Source organism: Mytilus edulis, chromosome 5 (assembly GCF_963676685.1).
Source record: "Mytilus edulis chromosome 5, xbMytEdul2.2, whole genome shotgun sequence".
Lineage (NCBI taxonomy): Eukaryota > Metazoa > Mollusca > Bivalvia > Mytilida > Mytilidae > Mytilus > Mytilus edulis.
The window spans coordinates 95,099,217-95,119,940 of record NC_092348.1 but is presented as its reverse complement, the minus strand read 5'-3'; the positions used below and the strand labels follow the sequence as shown (position 1 = coordinate 95,119,940).

The following is a 20,724-nucleotide window of genomic DNA, read 5'->3' as shown; positions in this document are numbered from 1 at the left end:
AAAAGTGGATAATAATAAAATTTAAAGGGAGGTACACGATACGTCGTACAAACAACAATACAATCATATTGTGCGTGTGTTACAACGAATTCACATTAATTATTTTGTCTTCAGAAAAAGTATTTGTAATTTATCTCCTCTCGACCTATTGACCCCGCTAGAGTAAACTTAAAAAGAATCTACCGTCTAATCTCTTATTTATTCGTATCTGATTAGTTTTCCCATACACCACTGACGTTAATTCAAATTTTACAAATGTTTTACTTAAGTTAATATTTTCTTATGATAACTTGAAAATTCCTGTTTAACTATGATATATTCTAGTTAACGTGGTAGAAAGTTGTTAATTGGTGTTATAGAGTATACCGGGTTAGCATGGCCTATTGTAATTGTCGTGACGCCGGCAAACGTTGAATGGTCATTCTGTTTAACTCTCGTGGTGGACGTTATTAAATTTGTTTAGTCGGATACATACAAGTGTTCTAGAGATGTTTAAACAAACTTAGGTACTCCAAATGGATTAACATTCCCTTAACCATGTAAACATAAAAGTATGAAATAAATGTTTTAACAGAGAGAAATGTGATAAATACACGCAATTTATGGTGATGTTTCCACTGGGATAAAAATTCAAAAAATGTGGAGAAATGTTCTGTCCAGTCTCTTTTTAGGTGAGTATGTGTTTCTTAAAAATGAAATATTGTAGTGTCGTAACTAATTTAAGTATATTATAACATCGTAAATCAGTTACTAAAATAACTCAATTAAAAATGACAGCAAATTATTTAATTTCTGTTTTACAGGCTCTGCTTATTCCTTTAAAAAGACTCTTAATTAAATTGATTAATTAAATAAGAAACAAAAGTATATATATTCCAAAGAAATTTCTCATTTCAAACATTGTTTAATCTATATAAATATATATTTAAGTAAAAATATGATATATAAGTAAAACGTTCTTATTTATGGTGGGATTATAGTGTCATAAAGTGACGGTAACGGAGGGTCAACAATATAAATACAAGAGATTAATTGCCAGTAATTTACAAGTGATAAATTACTCTATATTGAAGTCTGTCCAGATAGCAACGTTTACCTGATATGGCAGCCCTTTTTTAATTTGTCACGTTAATAAAATTTATTACTTTTACAAGTGCAAGTTTTATTGATACAGGAACGGTTTTGAAATTAATAAATGATTTTATAATTGCTGATTTCAACCGTAAGAATTTTCGTTCAGTTAAATTTCACAGGTATTTAAGTCATACAGCGTATAATCATGAATGAATCAATTGTTTTGAAATTACAGAACTGATTTAGTATTACAGTTAAAAGTAAAGTTATCGGTTAATTACGGCCACCTTACAATTAGCGCTATTAAGTAAGTTTAATATATTGTAGCAATTATCATTTTTTTTAAATCCCTTGATACGTTACATCGTGAATAAATAAAGGCAGAACTCTAAAGCCTTGAAACGAATACAGAAGAACACTGAAACTTGGTCTCCCAAATCATGGTCGTGATAGGTTTAACCTGAATCAATTGACATGTATATACCACAAATCCTTTTATCCTAACATAATGGCCAAGTTTGCATAAATGTTATTTTAGGTAGTTTGTTGAGAATTTGATAAACGAAGTAGATTTTGAAGGATGACAAATTTATCTCTTTTTGAACAGACAGTTTATTTATTCTACCAGTAGATAAGAAAACTTGTTGATACTTTGTTAACAGATAAAATCATCTTTCTTGTCAAATAATTAAACTGGACCTCCGGAGTTTTACCTTCCTAACGATACAATATTATTTAATTTTGTCATTTATTACTCACAATGATAAAGGATATTTTTTAAATATTTAATTTAAATATTAATGAAAATGGATCAGCATTTTGACTTAATAAAATTGAGAATGGAAATGGGGAAATGGGGAATGTACCAAAGAGACAACAACCCGACCATAGAAAAAAAAACAAAAAAAAAACAACAACAACAGCAGAAGGTCACCAACAGGTCTTCAATGTAGCGAAAAATTCCCGTATAAGTCTTCATACTAGGTAAGACTTAAGTAAGTAGATATTGCTGCAAGTAAACAAGAAGGTATATAAATTTTATTTACGAAAACAGCACATATATACATCCAACAATAACATGACATTAAGAAAGTTGCTACAATCGCCTATAAAACATATTTACACCAAGATGTCGTAAAATAAAATTAGACAACCTGCATGTTTCATGCTATTCAATAACATATGATCAAATCGCTGAATGACTCCCTTCCTAAATTATTGAAAACTATCATTCTGCAATGACAATAAAATTTAGGCTTAATTATCACAGTAAGCAAAGATTTGTCAAAAACAAGAGCACATCATCATAAATAAATATGACAAAAAGTTATCCAATAAACTGAGAATGCAAAGTATATTGTTGTATTTTCTTTTGCAAGTAGCTGTTGGATTGGTTTTTTTTTTATATAAGGGGGGGCTGTAGACTAATTTTACTATTATAGTTTCAAGTTTCTTTTTCTTTAGATCATTTTGATTTTGTATACGCTGTTCTCCGTTGGTTTACTTCCGTATCAAATTTTTCTTCATATTTTGTTTTAATCATATTTCAATGCAAATGCAAACTTGTTGAACTGTTTGTTTTTGAGATTCAAATGCATTGAAACTAACACAACACAATTTTCGCAGGAGACAACATTCTACTAACTGAAAGGCGCGGTATTTTTGTTAATCCGTTAAGTGCCAAGATCTTTTGATCTATTTTTACCGCACTTCTCCAAATAAAAACATTATTTACAATTCTCACTTCGGAGTACCTTTTGTCGTATCCTACCTTAAGAAGAGTTCGAGCTGTCAAAGTTTTATATACTAGGTCTGTTTTACTATTAATCCTTTGTTTGGTTTGGTTTAGTCAGTTAATCCTGGTTATCTTTATCCTAAACTAACACCATTTACAGATATACTTACAAAGCAAAATATTTTATATATACGTTTGAAACAGTGAAAATCAAGGATAAAATAGGTATAATGAGATTGACATAAGACAAAACGCTATAGTAAAAAATGTAATCAAAGGTACCAGGCTTATGCTTTGGTACGAAAGATAGGAGATTCGTCTACAAAACACAACAGTGACGCTCGAATGAAAAATCTAAAAACAGAAAAATACAATGTTCCAAATGGTTTGCAAAATACATCTATTAAAGGTAATTGTCCCTCGGTAGATGAACGGAGGTTTTTTTTTTCAAAAATGGAAAGTTTGGTACTTTAGTCAAAAATTTGTATGGCAAATTTATTTCAACAAGAGATTTTTTCAAAACAGCTTTTATTTGTTACTTAAATTCATTGAATATATAAAACGTTAGCACCATGTTTGTAATAACAATATTATCAATAACTTCTAAAGATATGACCTAACTATGAATGTTTATGAGAGCTGAAAACTACAATATTAATAGTTGTTTTTGCTGATTTTGAGTACTTGTAAAAATGTATAAAAACGAAATCGTTAACAGAAACCAAAATTCTATTGGAAGTAAAGTTTTATATTATATTTCAGACACGAAATAATTCATTGAGTTGAAAGGTGGCATTCGATGCAAAACATGTTAACTTTACTTTTTAATTTTAGTTTCTTATGTATAATTATGAGTTTTAGTATGACGTCCATTATTACTAAACTAGTATACATATTTTTTAAGGGACCAGCTGAAGGACGCCTCTGGGTGCGGGAGTTTCTCGCTGTGTTGAAGACCCATTGGTGGCCTTCGGCTGTTGTCTGCTCTATGGTCGGTTGTTGTCGCTTTGACATATTCCCCATTCAATTTTATTTACAGAAATGTACCAAAATGTCTTCCACACTCATGATTATGTAGCCCTAAATTTAGAATTTATTGAAAGATGTAAGACAGCAGATTTTTAACATCTTTTTTAGTTTGACACAAAGCAAATTTGACCTTCCCCTTTGACCTTCTGACGTTGTGCTTTTTTCAATATTCATCCCCAACAACAAATTAAATAAAAAACGATAAAATGTGCGATTAAAAAAAATATGAAAGTGACAAATTGCCTGTTAAGCAAACATTTTATTTCTTTTACACCTTGATAACAAAAAGCTATTTATGTAAAGATTAAAGCATCTCTGATTGCACATTATTGAGATGCACTTCCGTAGCTCGACATAAAATAACGTTTGATTTCAAATTGCATTAATTAAATTATCTTAATCTGGCACGTGGCAAGCGAATACTTTTATTGCTACTGCTATTACACTCGAAGGGAAAAGTACGTAACAAAGATGGGTGCTAGAATATATTAAAAAAGCCAAAATGAGGCTTTTCTCATGTTTGTTAGTAAGGTACCAATAAACTGACGTAAAGCCAATAAAACAAAACAAAAAAGAAAGATTTTGACCATTTCGGATCATCGATTATTGAAATAAGGCATCTTCTTTACATTGAAGAACCAAGGATTTATACATGTACATGGTAAAGATCTTACTTTAGATATAAATTGAAGAGATGTGGTATGATTGCCAATCTGAAAACTATCCACCAAAGTTCAAATGAAGTAGATGTAAGCAATTACAGGCAACCGTACGGCCTTCCACAATGAGAAAGAAACCATACTGTATGGTCGGTTATAAAGGGCTAAAACATGAAAAATATGAAACAATACAATTTTAAAAACTAACCATAAAATATAGAAATCTTGAGTATGATCCATATGCACAGGAAGATCTCTTTCCTATTTATTACAGGAGGAGACTCGGGATTTGATATGCTTCATTTTAAGTAATGCATTTGGCTTTTGATTCTGATAAATGACCAGGCGCTTTTTATTAATAATATGTGTGTCTGATCAAAAGTTATAACACATCGCAAGAGTTTTGACCACCAGCGCTGTCCCACAAGGCACACTACCAACAAGTTGTAAAGCTATGTTGGGCCACAAAACTCAGGAGACTAGTATATTTGATGAAGTGCTCCTGGATTTAAAACATACCCATCTTTAAATCAATTCTACTTATCAAATAAAAATATACATGTTACTGTATAAAATTGGACATGTACTTTGTAATCCTAAGGAAATTGAAGGTAATAGTATCAAAGCAGACAAATCCATAGTTAAGCCATTAAAACCTCCCAAATTACACAACTCAAAATTGCACTCATAGTTCAAAAGTAACAGTAAAAACTGCACTAAAAACATACTCGTTAAATTAAGATAAAGTTTCCTAATGTGACATTGAGGATAAATTAGAAAATGTTAATAAGCAGGTAATTTACACACGGTCAATGGTTATTATGTGACATTCTGTTACATTGTAATTGTTGTTTATAATTAAAACCATATTAAGAGAATTAGAGTATTACGTGAGATAAAACATAATCTTAATAAATACGCCCATGTCGCGACGAATGTTGAGATTTTTATATTTAGTTAAATTACCTGCAAAACCTTTTTTACCTGTTTTATAGTTTTTGTTTTTGGTTTTCCCATTCCTTCCTTTTCCCATTCTTTCTATACCTTTTCTTTGATATTAAGACAAAAACCTTTTCTATAATGATTCTTGCTTCAATAGAAGAATACTAGTCAAACCTCCCGCTTATATGGCAATGTCTAAAACCCACTTGGGTGGAATGCAATGCTTGTTTGTCTCTTCATTTTAAAGGAGTCTTATACTTACTACTGTATTATTTCATGATGAGCAGTACACAGGGATCCATTATCTTTAGTATTATTCCTTAGTTTCTGAGCACCGAGTAAATAATTCATACTACGAAACAGTGTCACGATATAAGATATAAAAAGATGTATGACTGCCAATGAAACAACTCTCCAAAAGAGAAAAAATGACACAGAAATTAACAACTACAGGTCACATTACTCCCTTCAACAAAGAGCAATGCGGCATTGCCAATACCACATAGTCAGCTAAAAAGGGCACCGAAATGAAAAATGTAAAACAAAACAAACAAGAAAACTAACACTATAATGTATGTACAAAATAACGAACGAAAAACAAATATGTAACACAGCAAAAGACGACAATCAATGAACTTGGGACAGGCAAATACAGAAAATGTTCGTTACTTTTGGTAATTTAAAATGTAAAAACTCTTACATTTACGAATATCAAAATGGTTTGTTGAATGATTTATAATTATAAAAAATCATCTTTTAAATCTCCAATGATTGTCATCAAGAATTTACAAGGAGCAGTACTTCAACTAAATTACGAACGTGGTATCTAGTAATTGGGATATAAATAATTTCTGGCATCCAATTTGTTTAACGTTTTTGACACTTTTGTTCGTTTTACATTTCTTTCAGAATCATTGATGAATAACGTTTGTCGCAGTGACCACAGGTTTAATTAAAAATAACATTCATTAAATTCTTGTGCTGACTCAATCAATTTAAGAATAGTAATTGTATCTAGTTGACCACGCCAGTTGTTTTGTTGACCAGGACTGTTTATAACAACTGACCACATTTTATGAGATATTTTACGAGTATCTTTCTTGTAAGATATCTATGTTTATGAGTATCAAGTAGATTTAGTTACCCACCTGGCTCAAGTAAAATAATGCTGTCATAACAAAATGTAATAAGTTGTATAAATTATCAAATAACCCACACACAGTACTAAGCTTTGTTAAGAAAATGAACTTGAATTGTCTAAATATCTACATCAGATAATTTAGCATCGGAATATAATTCATTTCAGATGCTAAATGTTTGTTATGTTTGATAAGCCTAAGAAATTCCTTCTTTTTTGTTCTGTTATAAATTTCCATTGTGTATTATTGTTGTTTGAAGAGGTATTTGAAACACGAAGTCTGGAAATTATCACGAAAACAGCCCCAACATATTTTTTTGTCTATCGAAATCTGAGTCGAAATCTGGTTCTTTAAGTTAAATCATTGTTAGCTGCTTGTCGTTGTGTCTTTCCCTACCATTTGCACACAGTATTTTTTTCTATATCCCTTTATATAACACGAAAAAAAAATATTTTGAAACAAGTGCCTGTGCATGTGCATGGTGATAGATTTTTGTTTGTGGTTTCTTCATCTTCTTGTGTTAATTGTTTGGTATTTCACGTAACTCCAGTAAACTTTTGTTTAAAGGGTGCAAGCTACCAAGGGCAATACACACGACATTATAACTGATAAAAATCAACAGATCAAAGACAAAAAATGAAAAGAAAATCAACAGTCAGGGAAATATAACAAAGAAAGGTGTTAAAACTGGGTATCCTAGTCTGAAATATGGCTGCATCAGTTCATATACCGGAATTTGGTTGACATTTCAACTGTCATTTTAACCTTGTCTGTAGTTATCACAGCACCTTTGGGTGTAATACTCATTAAATAGCTGGAGTTTATAAAGTCTAGATTAAAGGTCTAAAGCTGAAGATTAATAGTCTATAGCGTTTGAGATGAAAAGTTTAGCACAGAAGCTATAAAGTCAATAATGTTTAACTGGAAAACTGGATCTTGTTTATTTCCTAAATCATCTGATACTGCTACACGAAAATAACCTTCTTACGTGATTACATACAGTCAATAAATCACCAGTGAGCTCCCTCAATATACAACATAAAAAAGAGGAACAGTATAGAGATAATACATAATTAAAATTAATACTTTCTTTTTAACTCTGGATACCAAATGGATTACTTTTATACGGATAGATTTATTATCAAAATGTTTCATGGATGTGTCAGATAACATTTCTAACGTATAGTTGCATTGTATATCTTTTTCTTTTTTACTGTTTTTTACAGCCTTTTCAGTAGCTGGTACATTTGATGAATTTCCATCAAAAGACACTAACATTAAATGTCCATCTATCAATGAAGAGACAGAGAGATTGCACCCTCCGAAGTTCCGAGGGGTTTGGACATCGTCGAGGTAATATAATAATTCTATTAAATAGTGAGCGTAAGATAAAAAAAAAAAAAACACCTTTATGCAGGGAGTTTTCTCAAATTCTTCCAATACTCTTGTCAATAAAGCTGCAACAAAAAGACGCATCAATTTTGCATCAGTGCAGATGTATATTGTACTAGGAAACATCGCTTACTAGTAACTTTGAAATGGCTTCAGACTTAGGTTGTAGTTTCTTTTGGGATGTCAACTATTTTTCAAAAACATTTTGTCAAAAACATTGTATTTCTGGGCTACATTTTCGAGAAGATAAGATAAGAGATAAGATAAGATACTTTATTTTCCAATTATGGGCCCCAAAGGGCATAAACATTACAACATCAATAATTTTTTCATAATACAATACAAACAATGAGATAAAAAAAAAAAAAAAGTTAAACGAGAACTTTTTAAGTTCTTAAAGAATATGTAGATAAAGAATCTATAGTATGTTTTTTTTTTTAATACTAATGCATTTTATTGCAAGTGTGGTTGATATAGATAACAAACAAGTAGCCCAAAAAGAAAAAAAAAGAAAAATAGATATCCACATATGTATAGTACACAAAAAGTTGGATCAATTAAATATATAATAATTAGCCAAAAAGAAAGTAGAAATTAAACATGTCCATGACTCATCCTGTGTCAGCAGCAAATAGGAAAGCATTATGGTTTCCTAAAGGCAGCTGACACCAGGGGGCGATACCTTATGGGCCATAGGCATGTAAAATGTGTGTAAATGTCTCTTTCCTACCTGTATCAAAAGCAAACAAGGAAGCATCATAGGTAACTTGAATGCAGTTGATACCAGGGGACGATGCCTCAAGGATATAAGAGAACATTTGAATAAATAATATATCTTAACAATTATTTTTTTTTTTTTAATCGGCTAGTATGTTTGTGATATTCAGATGAATATAATTTTCTATGTCCAATCAAATGTATATACACACATAGATTTCCTTTAACTAATCTTCACTAAGGAAGATGTTTGTATATAAAATTACATATTATTTTAAGTAACTCAACATTTTCTACACTAAATAACCAGATAATTTTGCTTTGACTGTTCATATGATTAAAATAAGAATTATATTGTGCAATACTAGCTAACATACAATTTCTATCATCCTCAAATTTGTTACAATCAAATAGAAAATGAGCCTCATCTTCGACAGTATTGGAAGAACATTTATTACATATTCTGTTAATTCGGGGAATACCCTGATATCTACCTAATTCTATTTGTAATCTATGAGAAGATACACGTAATTTAGTAAAACTTCTTCTAAGTTCAAAATTCTTGATCAATGTTAGATATTTTTCAAAACCAAAATTTGTTTTATATAAAAGGTAGGTTTTCAGTTTACTGTCTGAAAATTTATCTATTTGTTTTTTCCAACAGCTAATAAACAATATTGATAGCTTGGTTTGTATATATTTCTTAAATTTGTATAAGGATTCACAAAATTGAGCATTTATGGCATTTGTATAGTCAATACCAAGTATTTTAAAAACAACATTTATTGAACCATACCATGATGTTATATTCATGTGATGTAGTGTCTTTGATTGTGTATATGCCTCTTTTAATAGAGGAAAATTATCACCTAAATTCTCTAATCTATACCAGTACAATAACATTCCTTTTATAATATTAAAATATATTGGAAATCTTCCAAGTTCAGATAACACTGCAGCATTTGTTGTTTTCTTGTGTACCCCAAGTATAAATTTACAAAATTTTATATGAAGTTTCTCACAAGGTAAACCTGAATATAATTTTTCAAAAGATATATCTTCCTTCTTACATTTAGAGGAAAGAGAATTAAACATCCCCCATATTTCGCTACCATATAATAAAATAGGTTTTACAGTGTGGTCAAAAACATGAATACTTGTTTTTACATCAGGATTAAGTGATAAAAGATCTTTCCTTAATTTGAAATGAGCTTTCAGGGATTTTTTGTATAGTTCATTTTGAGCATAACTGAATGAACCAGATGAGCTTAAATATAAACCTAGGTATTTGTATTTTGAAACACATTCCAGATTTATATTCTGAAATGTGAATATCTGTTTTACATGTCTGCCTGCCTTGTTGAAAATCAGCACCTTTGTCTTATTAGTATTCACATTGAGACACCAATCTTTGCAAAATTTATCAAGCATTCCCAGCTTTTCTCGTAGTCCTTCAGCTGATGTAGATAATAAAACAATATCATCAGCATACATTAAACAATGTAGATCTTTGTCATTGACATTAACTGGGTCTCTAGTATCTGACAAATATCTGGGCAATTCATTTAAGAAGAAGAAAAAAACAAAATAATCATTAGCTGTACATCTAAATGTACATCTAAAATGTACCAATCAGGAACTCAAAATATAAATTCAAATCTTAAACGCAGTGTCACATAAATGACAAACAGAAAAAAATAAACTTAAAATTAAATAAAACTTTAATGGACCTAGGTGCGAAACGATGTAATAATTCCACTATTTCTAAATAATAATTAAACATTCTTATTTGCCTTGTCAAGAGCAATCGGTTATGTTTAATTTGTACAAAGTGAATAAATACAACGTTCACACTTATGTATTAAATACTGTGTCAACTAAGTAACTTCTACTTTACTTCAGAACACGGAGGGCTAATATTTGCAGAAAAAAATCAAAAACTTCTTATTATTATCCTTAAGTAAAGTGACAGAACGGGACAAAAGAAATTTTTCGAGTCGACACCTACCATTATTTGTATTAGAGATTAGGCCATGCTAAATTAATATTTGGTTCTGTTGATTTTACTGCACACATTCTGTTCGTTTAAAATGAACTAATAAACAGATATATAGTATTGATATCTCGTGTCGATTATACATGTATTGCAAAATTTAAATAAAAGAAAAAGACATTTTTTTTGTTGCTTTTATGAATGCAAGCTCGTTGTGTTAAAACACAGCAAAAAAAATCTTTGGAAAAAAATCTTATCCAAAGATAAAAGATTATATCCAAAGATATTTAATATATTCTCTAGATCATATCAGTCGAAACTACATATGGATATTTCCATGTCTTGATTGGGACAACGGTTGTTTTATTTCGTTGGACACTTATATTCGTGGATCAAGTCATCAACGAAAACCACGAAAATTGGTTCCCCACGAATAAAAGTACTTTTACAGTAATGGACGTGGGTATAAGACAACGTCCTCTTTTTAAAAGAGTAGAGGACGAAAAACTAATAGCTATAACCTCTTCGCCTATACATATCTACAGGTCACAATACGGCCATTAACTACGGGGTGAAAGTTCATACCATAAGGTCAGCTATAAATGGTTCCTATACACCAACTGAAAATATTCAAACGAGACAAGAAATAAGTATCTTTCAGTATTCAAAACTCGTGTTTGTCCTTGCAATTCAAAAACAACATACAAATTAATTATCTTTGGCCTATATGATGATATTAAGGGTAACATTATCCTGTGCTGTTACGTGTTAATGGTCGTAAAGAACAAGATACCCCTGTAGTTCATCATAAGAGGGGTAAATGTGATAAGGACTAGTGGATTTATAGGATATCAACAAAAAAAGGACATCTAGATAAAAACCAGCACGACTTTAAAATAGGAAGATAGTTTTGAAATAGAATACGTTTGTTTAAAATGATAAGAACTATTACTAAAAAGGGTGGATTATTTACAGAGTATCTGACTATAGTGTAACATTTCTCCTTGTGTATATATAGTATTACAAAGAAGGAATCTGTATGTCTATGGTTTATATACTATTCTTGTAATTGATACATAGTAATTACCATTGTATTGTCACATATGTTAAGTAAAAAAGTCCGCGTCAAAATTTCAACTCGGTACTTTTCTCAAACTCTACGTCAAACCTCAAAGTAGTAAGGTATTTTAATGACTTGACCACAGATAAAATTTCATTATTTTCCGTAACTAAAGTGACAAAGCAGAACAAAGGAGGATTTACCACAAACTCTCGACTTTCTTAAAATTATCTTTGCCATTTTTAAAAACGTTATTACTTGAAATGGTTTGAAATTTTTAAAAACGTAGGAGCCCATATTTAGAAGTTGAATAAGTGAAAAGTACGTTAGTACCCGATACATATTTGAATAAATGTACATGTAGTAACAACCATGTTTAATCCACAATTTTCTACACAAGAAAATACCTGTACCAAGCCAGAACAAGGACAGTTGTTTATCGTTTGTTTGATGTGTTTGGGATTTTGATTTTACCATTCGATGAGAGACTTTCCGTTAAGAATTGTCCATATATTCGATATTTTTGTTATTGTTGTCCTCCGCGTAACGCGTTGTGGGTGACAAATACCATGCGGTCGTCCGTCCGCTCGGTCTTGTAAGCGCTTTCACGTGTACAATTCTAAACTGGATACAACGCTGCACAATTTATCACCTGAACACCCTTTTTTGAAATTTTGGACAAGGACATTTTAACTTAACCATTTCGGCTCGCAATACTTTGAGAGTGTCATTTGAATGAACACCACTGCCTTTACCGATTAAGATCATAGTTGTCTTTAAAATAGGCGCTAAAAGAATGTGCAGGAAAACTGTTCAAACTCAAATGATTTTTTTCTAGTTCATTTTCGTCTTAATCACTGAGTGTTTCGAATCGACTATATTGATGCGGATAAGTCGAATTCTGATATGACGAAATCGACATATATTATATAGAACACACTGACTTTATATTTGATAATTATCAGATAAACAAAATATATTCAGATATCAATCAGTTCATTATGTTTCTTTCCTTAATTTGAATAAAGCGATGGTCGTTTATACGACTGTTGAGTGTTTGTAATGCTAGTCTGATGTCCATTGACATCCCACTGTTCCATTGAAATGCATAGAAATATTTCTACGCCGTTTACTACAATGAATGTGAACTATTTAATTACTGCTACATTTATTACTGTATCACATATCTTACTATTTATCTCTGGTATCTAATTGAATTTTAATGTGCATCTGATATATGTTTTGCCATTTGAGAGGTTGGCATGTGTCATTGGACGAATTGTTATAGATATAGTTTATTAATAAACTCGACACGCACCTGTTAAAGTTGTAATTGAAGTAATAACATTGTTTGCCTTAAGTGTTTCTCTCTGCAGCAAAAGTAATGGGACAACTTTGCACTAGCTTTGACCCAGCCCAATAAATTAGCTTTTAACTACAGAGAATAAGACTTCGATTAACAATTATGTTTTAAGATTTTATAAAACCGTCTCCACTTTGAAATAATATACTCTATGTCGATACAGTGTAATATGTAAATTCAGAACACAATCTTACATTGAATATAAAAAGAAGATGTGGTATGATTGCCAATGAGACAACTCTCCACAAGAGACCAAATGACACAGAAATTAACAACCATTAGTCACTGTACGGCCTTCAACAATTAACAAGGCCCATACAGCATAGTCAGCTATAAAAGGCCACGGACTGACAAGTGTAGAACAATTCAAACGAAAAAACGGCTTATTTTTTTTGTACTATATATATTAAAATAAAGTTCCTATTAAATAACATTCCTACAACAGTTCATAGACATGTACACTGTGTTATGGTTTTCTTAATTCTTGCAGGGGGATGAGGGGTACAGCTAATTTGTAATTTGCATTTTATTATTTCAGATGTGAAATCAGACCCGGCCCGGAATTTTTAGTACGAAAATATATATTCCGACGTAAAAAGTTTAAATTGCACCAGTTTTACTACTTTGATGCACAGTGTACAAGACCCAAGTACGGCATCACAGCAGAAGGGTCAATCAAAGTTCAGCAAATGTCATGGGTAGTCCGAGGCGGTGCCGAGTCAGTATACAGGCTATATAATGTAACTATCAATCCGTATAATAAACACTTCGCTAGAAAGCTTAGCAAGAGAATCAAAATGTACTGCAAGCCATTACATGGAATAACCGTTAAGCGATATAGGAAATATAAAATATTTAATTTTCCAAGAAAATTCCAGAAATCCAAAGATTTTGATTGTACAGGACTTTTATCTTTATCATTCCACGAATTGCAGCTACTGAAAGTTGAATTAAAAAAGACAACAAACTTTAATAAGCATAATTCTTACTTAAATGATAACGAAATAAGCAGGTACGAGAAACCCACTCGTTTGCTGTACTTGGGGAATATACATACAGATATTAAACAGAGATCAACTTACAGACCGTACAGTTACCAGACACCACTCAAGAAGGGTAATGTAAGTAAGATTTTTCTTTTATATATGTAGGACTCTAAAGTGCGATGGTACTCTAAAGTACGATGGTCACGCTAAAGTGCGATGGTCTACGCTAAAGTGCGATGGTGTCAGACGCTAAAGTGCGATGGTTGTTTGTTCTTTATATGCGATCAGATGACACGCTAAAGTGCGATGGTATGCCACGCTAAAGTGCGATGGTATATGACACGTTAAAGGACGTTGGTTTACACGCCAAAGTGCGATGGTTTAACGGGAATGGTGTTCAAGCAATGTATTTTGATTTTTGCTGTGTAAATATTAGTTTTTGTATATTGTTTATAAATTATGCCGTTGTTTTTCTCTTTTGAATAGTTGTACACGAGTTATTGTGTGGGTTATATTACCAGCTATTCGACTATAGCCGATACTCAACGCCTTGGGTCATAAGTTATTAAGTGCGCACATCAGCAACACGTACCAATTGTTTTGCAATGGACGTTCTGATAACCTGAAGTCATAAAACTACTATTTATCTGCTGGGTTAGCCATACGCTTCCGTTCTTAGATCGAGATTTGTGTCATCGGCAATCATATGATGATACTTCACGACATAGAAGGAGTTTCTAAATTAAATTTGGACGAATTGAAATATTTTGACACTTGGTATATTTTGACTTTTTCTCTCTCTTTTACGGTTTACACCTTCCCCTTACTGTCGCCCGTTTTCTATGTTGATGAGAAAACCTTTTATCCACTATCCTGACAGAAAAACGTTTGTCCTCGCCGACACAGCGAGTTCAAAGGTTTTGTACTGTGGGTGATTTTGTTGGAAAAAAATCGTCCGCATACAGTCTTCTATATCACCTATTAAAAATGTTTTGTTTCATCTATATCTCTTTTTTTGTCTTGTAAAAAACCTTCATCGGGAGCCACAAATATTCTCGTTTACCGGCATGTCAATTTTTGTATTTTCAGACTGCTTGAAGCATCATAATGCAAACGTTCACACTTTCGCGAACAAACACGTATTCGCGGAAAAACGCACTTTAGCGTGTCGTGTCATAGCATTTTAGCGTATACCATCGCACTTTAGCGTGACCATCGCACTTTAGCGTCCCCATCGCACTTTAGAGTCCTACATATATATATGTCAACATTAATTTTTCAACTTTCTATAATATCACAACACAGACCAAACGGTTTTCAGACAATGTTTATAATAAAGAATTTTTCCTACATACACATCAACAAACATCAAGTTCACTTAACCTGAATATACATTATGACCGGTAATGCAGCAGCCTAGCCTTAAGCATCACAAAAGATACCATTTTATGTTGCGCAAACCAGCAGGGCGTACTAAATTTTCTGTATGAAAAATCATAGAACATGAAGAACCCAACGTAATGTCTTGTCTGGTCTTGTTTCTGAAGTACGATTTCTTTTTACTGAAATCATAAACTAACTCAGTAAATATAAAAAAAAATAGAGATTGAACTAAAGCTATTCAAATCAATATAAAGAAAAAAAACACTAACAAAGAGGGCAACTTACACATGCAACTTAATGTGACAACCTTACGAAATAACTATAAAATTGACAATGGTAATGGGGATTGTGTCAAAGGGACCAAAAACCCGACCAAAAAGCAGAACAGCCCATCTTTGTATGGGACATTTGTACTTATGAGCCACTTCTATGACTTAGCAGAACTGACAGAAGGTTAGAAAAATCTATATTTGAAAGGATTATCCGTTGAAGGGTCTGAAATAAGGAGATAAAAATCTGTAAATACATTGGTGTAAAATCTTAATTTAAACCATTACTGTAACAATACATTAGAAGTAGGTTCATGATGTAACAGATAATCTTCTTTCGTCCCACTCAAAAGGGTGATATGACATCTGCGACAACCCAATATAATCTGAATAGAGTGAACCTTCAGGGTTTTCACCTTTGTCAGACGTAAAAATCGTTGATTAATATCCAATTGAAATTTTAATGTTAGTATATTGGCGTTAGAGAACTTTTCAAAGAAATTGAAGATTTTTGTGCAGATTTTTTTTATTGTTGGTTGGTTTTTTTTTTATCTGAAAAACATCCACCATAAAGTTAATTATCTAACAATAAAAAAAGGCGCGATGACTGTATCTATTTTCAGCTCCGTCAAATGGAACCTTTTAAAATAAATCCCTAATTATTAAAGAGGGGCGAAACATACCAGAAGTGTTTACATTTTAAAATAATCATGTGTTCAATAAAACTCGGACATATTTAAAAGGTTGATATATCTAAAAATTTTCAAAATACTAAATATTAGATAGAAAAAAAATAAAAGGTTCCATTGGACGGAGCTGAAAATAGATACCGTCATCGCACCGTTTTTATTGTTAGATAAACTCATAGATCATGACAATGCTATGGATTAAAAAGAAAAAGACAAACAGACAAATAATAGTACAAAAGACATAGAAAGTACATAGAAAACTAACTTAAAGGGCTAATCAACACAAACCCTAGTTCCTATAAGTTATGAAACAGTTGTACAAACAAACAAGAAAGATAAAATTGAGAAAAGAAATGGGGAATGTGTCAAAGCGACAACAACCCTACCATAGAGCAGACAACAGCCGAAGGCCACCAATGGGTCTTCAATGTAGCGAGAATTCCCGCACCCGTAGGTGTCCTTCAGCTGGCCCCTAAAAATAAATATACTCGTACAGTGATAATGGACGTCATATTAAACTCCGAATTATACACAAGAAACTAAAATTAAAAATCATACAAGACTAACAAAGGCCAGAGGCTCCTGACTTGGGACAGACGCAAAATTGCGGCGGGGTTAAACATGTTTGTGAGATCTCAACCCTCCCCCTATATCTCTAGCCAATGTAGAAAAGTAAACGCATAACAATACGCACATTCAAATTCAGTTCAAGAGAAGTCCGAGTCCGATGTCAAAAGATGTAACAAAGAAAATAAATAAAATGACAATTATACATAAATAACAACAGACTAGTATTTTATGAAGAAAAAAAATTTGTCATTGTTTGAATAAGGTCACAATTTTTTTTCCGTCAAATATTTAGTATTTTGAAAGTTTTAAGTATATCAACCTTTTCAAATGTGTCTGAGTTTTATTGAACACATGATTATTTCAAAATGTAAACACTTCTTATAATGAATCATCCATCATGTTCACAAAGAATTCTGTCATATTTTGCAATATTCCCATAACAATAGAATGATAATTTAATTCTTATAATATAGAATGAAACATCTTCGGTCATACTGATATAATTAACACTTCTGATCAACTTATGTTGTCACATTGGTAGACAAATTAACAACTATAGCAAATGTAATTTCACTACGAGTGTTGGTTTTTGTCTTTGAAACTGGACAATTTCTAGTGAATCACTAGAAATACTTTATAGGTTTCTGTGACTCATTAGTATAACCACAGATGTATAACAGCTAGTATATCTATGGTATACGTTCTTCATCCTGAGGTTACAACGGGAGGAATAGGTACAGAAAATATAAAAGTACTAAAACGATTAGACACATTTAAGACATCCATAGTCTTTAAAGAAAAACGATATAGGTTTGCTAATGAATTTCTAAAAGAAAAAAAGCGAAGCGAAGTGTTGAATTTCCCTTTTTTTGCACTTTAATGCCTTTAATGTTATTACATTAGCCAAAACGAAATTTTCAACTTGCAATTCCGAGTTTTATTGTCCACTAGATGTTGCCCTTACCTGCATACACTATTTGCCACTGTACGTTAAGCAAATAACAATTAATCAACCAATCAATCCATCCAGTGGCCATGCTGTATGAATATGGAGTTCTACCCTTCTTGTTTTTTAATTCTTCTATCTGATTTCATATTTGATATGACATTTTTTTAATTTTCAGACCCGAGATTGTAAAATTTGTCGCAAAATAAAAAAGTCAAACGAATTCAAGCCACCTAGATTAGACAAAAATCGCAATCAAAGAAGAACATTCATAGATGGATATTGGAGTAGCAAAGGATGTGAAACAAGATCGTATGGACAGTTTCTAAAACGATCTTTAATGTTCCATGCGAATGGTGTCTCGTGGGAAGGAATATATAATTTCTACCGAGATCCAGACTGTAACCATGGTTCCCTCTCTGTTCATGTTTCGGGAGGTTACTTAAAGGAAAGAGAATCTCGAATAATCGCTGGAGCATCTGATTATAAATTTAATTTGACTCAGATGAGTGTAATCCCGCGTGATTATTTCACTACGGATACACTGAATCACGCGCGGAATAATTCATGTGGAATAATTGGCACGTGGAAAATTGATTCTGCGCAGTCAGTAGTTAGAACACAAGGTTGTGATATTCTTGGTTTACACGTTCCTACAACGGAATTTGAAATAATCAAATTAGAACAAAGACAAATTGACGATGTTTTACTTGTTGGTGAAAGACCAACTGATGGAAAATCTTTATCGGGACCAAGTACTAGACCGACGTCATTTCAGCCACCATTGGTTCGCTGCATGATTGAACGAAATAATAATGAGCTTCCAGACTTTTAAATACCTCAAAACATTTTCCGAAAAAAAACCTCAAATCGATTGATACTTATCAAATTTGTGGACCATATTTTATATATATTTGATATTGTAGCATACGTTTTCACCTCGATTAGTTTCAAATGAGTATAGATTAAACGTTGAAAATTAGTATAGGTTTAACTATGTACCAAATCGATGTACCAAATCATCAATACGGGTTATTTTAATAGATTGTGGTCAAGCTGAGCAAAAAGTAACCATCGAATTGTCGAACAACATCATGTGGTATTGTACAAAACAAATAATCACCACAAAAGTTGTTCTAACTGAATGGGTTATGGTAAAGTGGGTTATGGTAAAGTGGGTTCTGAAGGATAAACAACACAAATCTTAGTACATTAAAGACTGTATAAAATGTTACCTATTCTTGACAATGAATTTTGTCTGTCAAAGATTTAATCAGACAATTAAATTAGTCCATTTTGTTTTAACGTGACCTTACTGAAAGATAAGTACACAATATGCTTTCGTAGAAAATTTAGAGAGTGGGAGGACATAGCGTGTTTTCCCCCCATTTATATATTTAACATGTTTAAGGAAGAGTTTTGTTTCCTTGTTTTGTTTTGTTATGTAGTTTATTTTTGTTTTGCCGTATCGGAGGGGACATTAAGTTTATCCTTGTCCGTATGTCCGTCTGTAATGCACATCCGTAGTTCTGAACGTACGTCCAAAAGTTGGTTTCCGTTCTCTAACTTTAATTTGCCTCAACCTAATTTATGGAACTTATACACAATGCTTATTACCACAATACACAGATCAAGTTTGAAATTTGGTGGTGTCACCTTAACCGTTCTAGAGTTATGTCCCTTTATAAATGGAAACATTTCTGAATTTGTTCCGTTCTATAACTTTAGTTTACCTCAACTAAATGCTGCCAAACTTATACATAATGCTTATTATCGCAAAATACAGATCAAGTTTGAATTTTGGTAGCGTCATTAGAACCGTTCTAGAGTTATGCCCCTTTACAAATGGACAAATTGCTAATTGTTTCGTCTGTTCTCTAACTTAAGTTTGCCTAAACCAAATTTTATCAAACTTATACACAAAACTTATTACCCCAAAAGTAAGATCAAGTACACATTTGGGTAGCGTCAATTTTACTGTTCTTTTTATGTCCCCTTTTAACTTTATATGATATGGCAGCGGGAGGCATCATCTGTGCCCCATGGACACATTCCCCATTTATTTATCTTTATTTGGTATTCGTTTTTCCAATAGAAAGCAATGCCAGTGAGAGTGCAACCCCATTAATACTACAGATACTTTAAAATATCGCTGATTGGGTTCCTGCCTTTGGACAGGAACAGGAACATAAAAGAGTGGCGAAAAGATAACAGAGGGACAGTCAAACTCATAGAACGAAAATAAACCGACAATGCCATGGCTAAAAAAGAAAAAGTCAAACAGACAAATAATATTACACAAGAACATGTGTCGGGATAAACTATGTTTTATTGTGATCACAAAATTCACCCTTTTAACTTTTTTCATTAGATATCAAAAAGTATATTTAAAACCGTATATTATTCAGAACTCCCGAGGACCTCTTCCTCTAAAACTACTGAATCAATTTCAACCAATTTTGAATTGTTCTTAGGGTGTTTCGTATAAAATATGTGAAAATTTTTGCAATCAGTCAATAAAGATGACCGCCGTGGCTAAAAATATAGTATACAGGTAAAATGCATTAATCATCTTTCTTTTTGAAAACTATAATAGATATCGAAAATCTAACAGTACAGAATCCCTAGAATGTTGAGCTCTATTTAATTCAGGTGTTATAGTTACGATTGATTTTCCCTTATGAGTCTTTGTTAAATTTGCAATTTTCAAACAAATGTGTCGAATTCGTCTTTGTTTCAAATTAAGAATTTCTTGGCTTGAGTAAAATTTTATCCTGT

General features: G+C 31.9%; 1 protein-coding gene across 1 annotated transcript; it reads left to right on the top strand.

Moving 5' to 3' along the window:
• The first annotated feature begins 200 nt into the window (after nt 1-200).
• On the top strand, nt 201-18,928 carry LOC139524855 (protein APCDD1-like). The gene is made up of 4 exons (XM_071319964.1): nt 201-671; nt 7,805-7,931; nt 13,642-14,224; nt 18,125-18,928. The coding sequence occupies exons 1-4, from the start codon at nt 638-640 to the stop codon at nt 18,779-18,781; spliced, it is 1,401 nt and encodes a 466-aa protein (XP_071176065.1). The 5' UTR covers nt 201-637; the 3' UTR covers nt 18,782-18,928.
• The last annotated feature ends 1,796 nt before the right edge of the window (nt 18,929-20,724 follow it).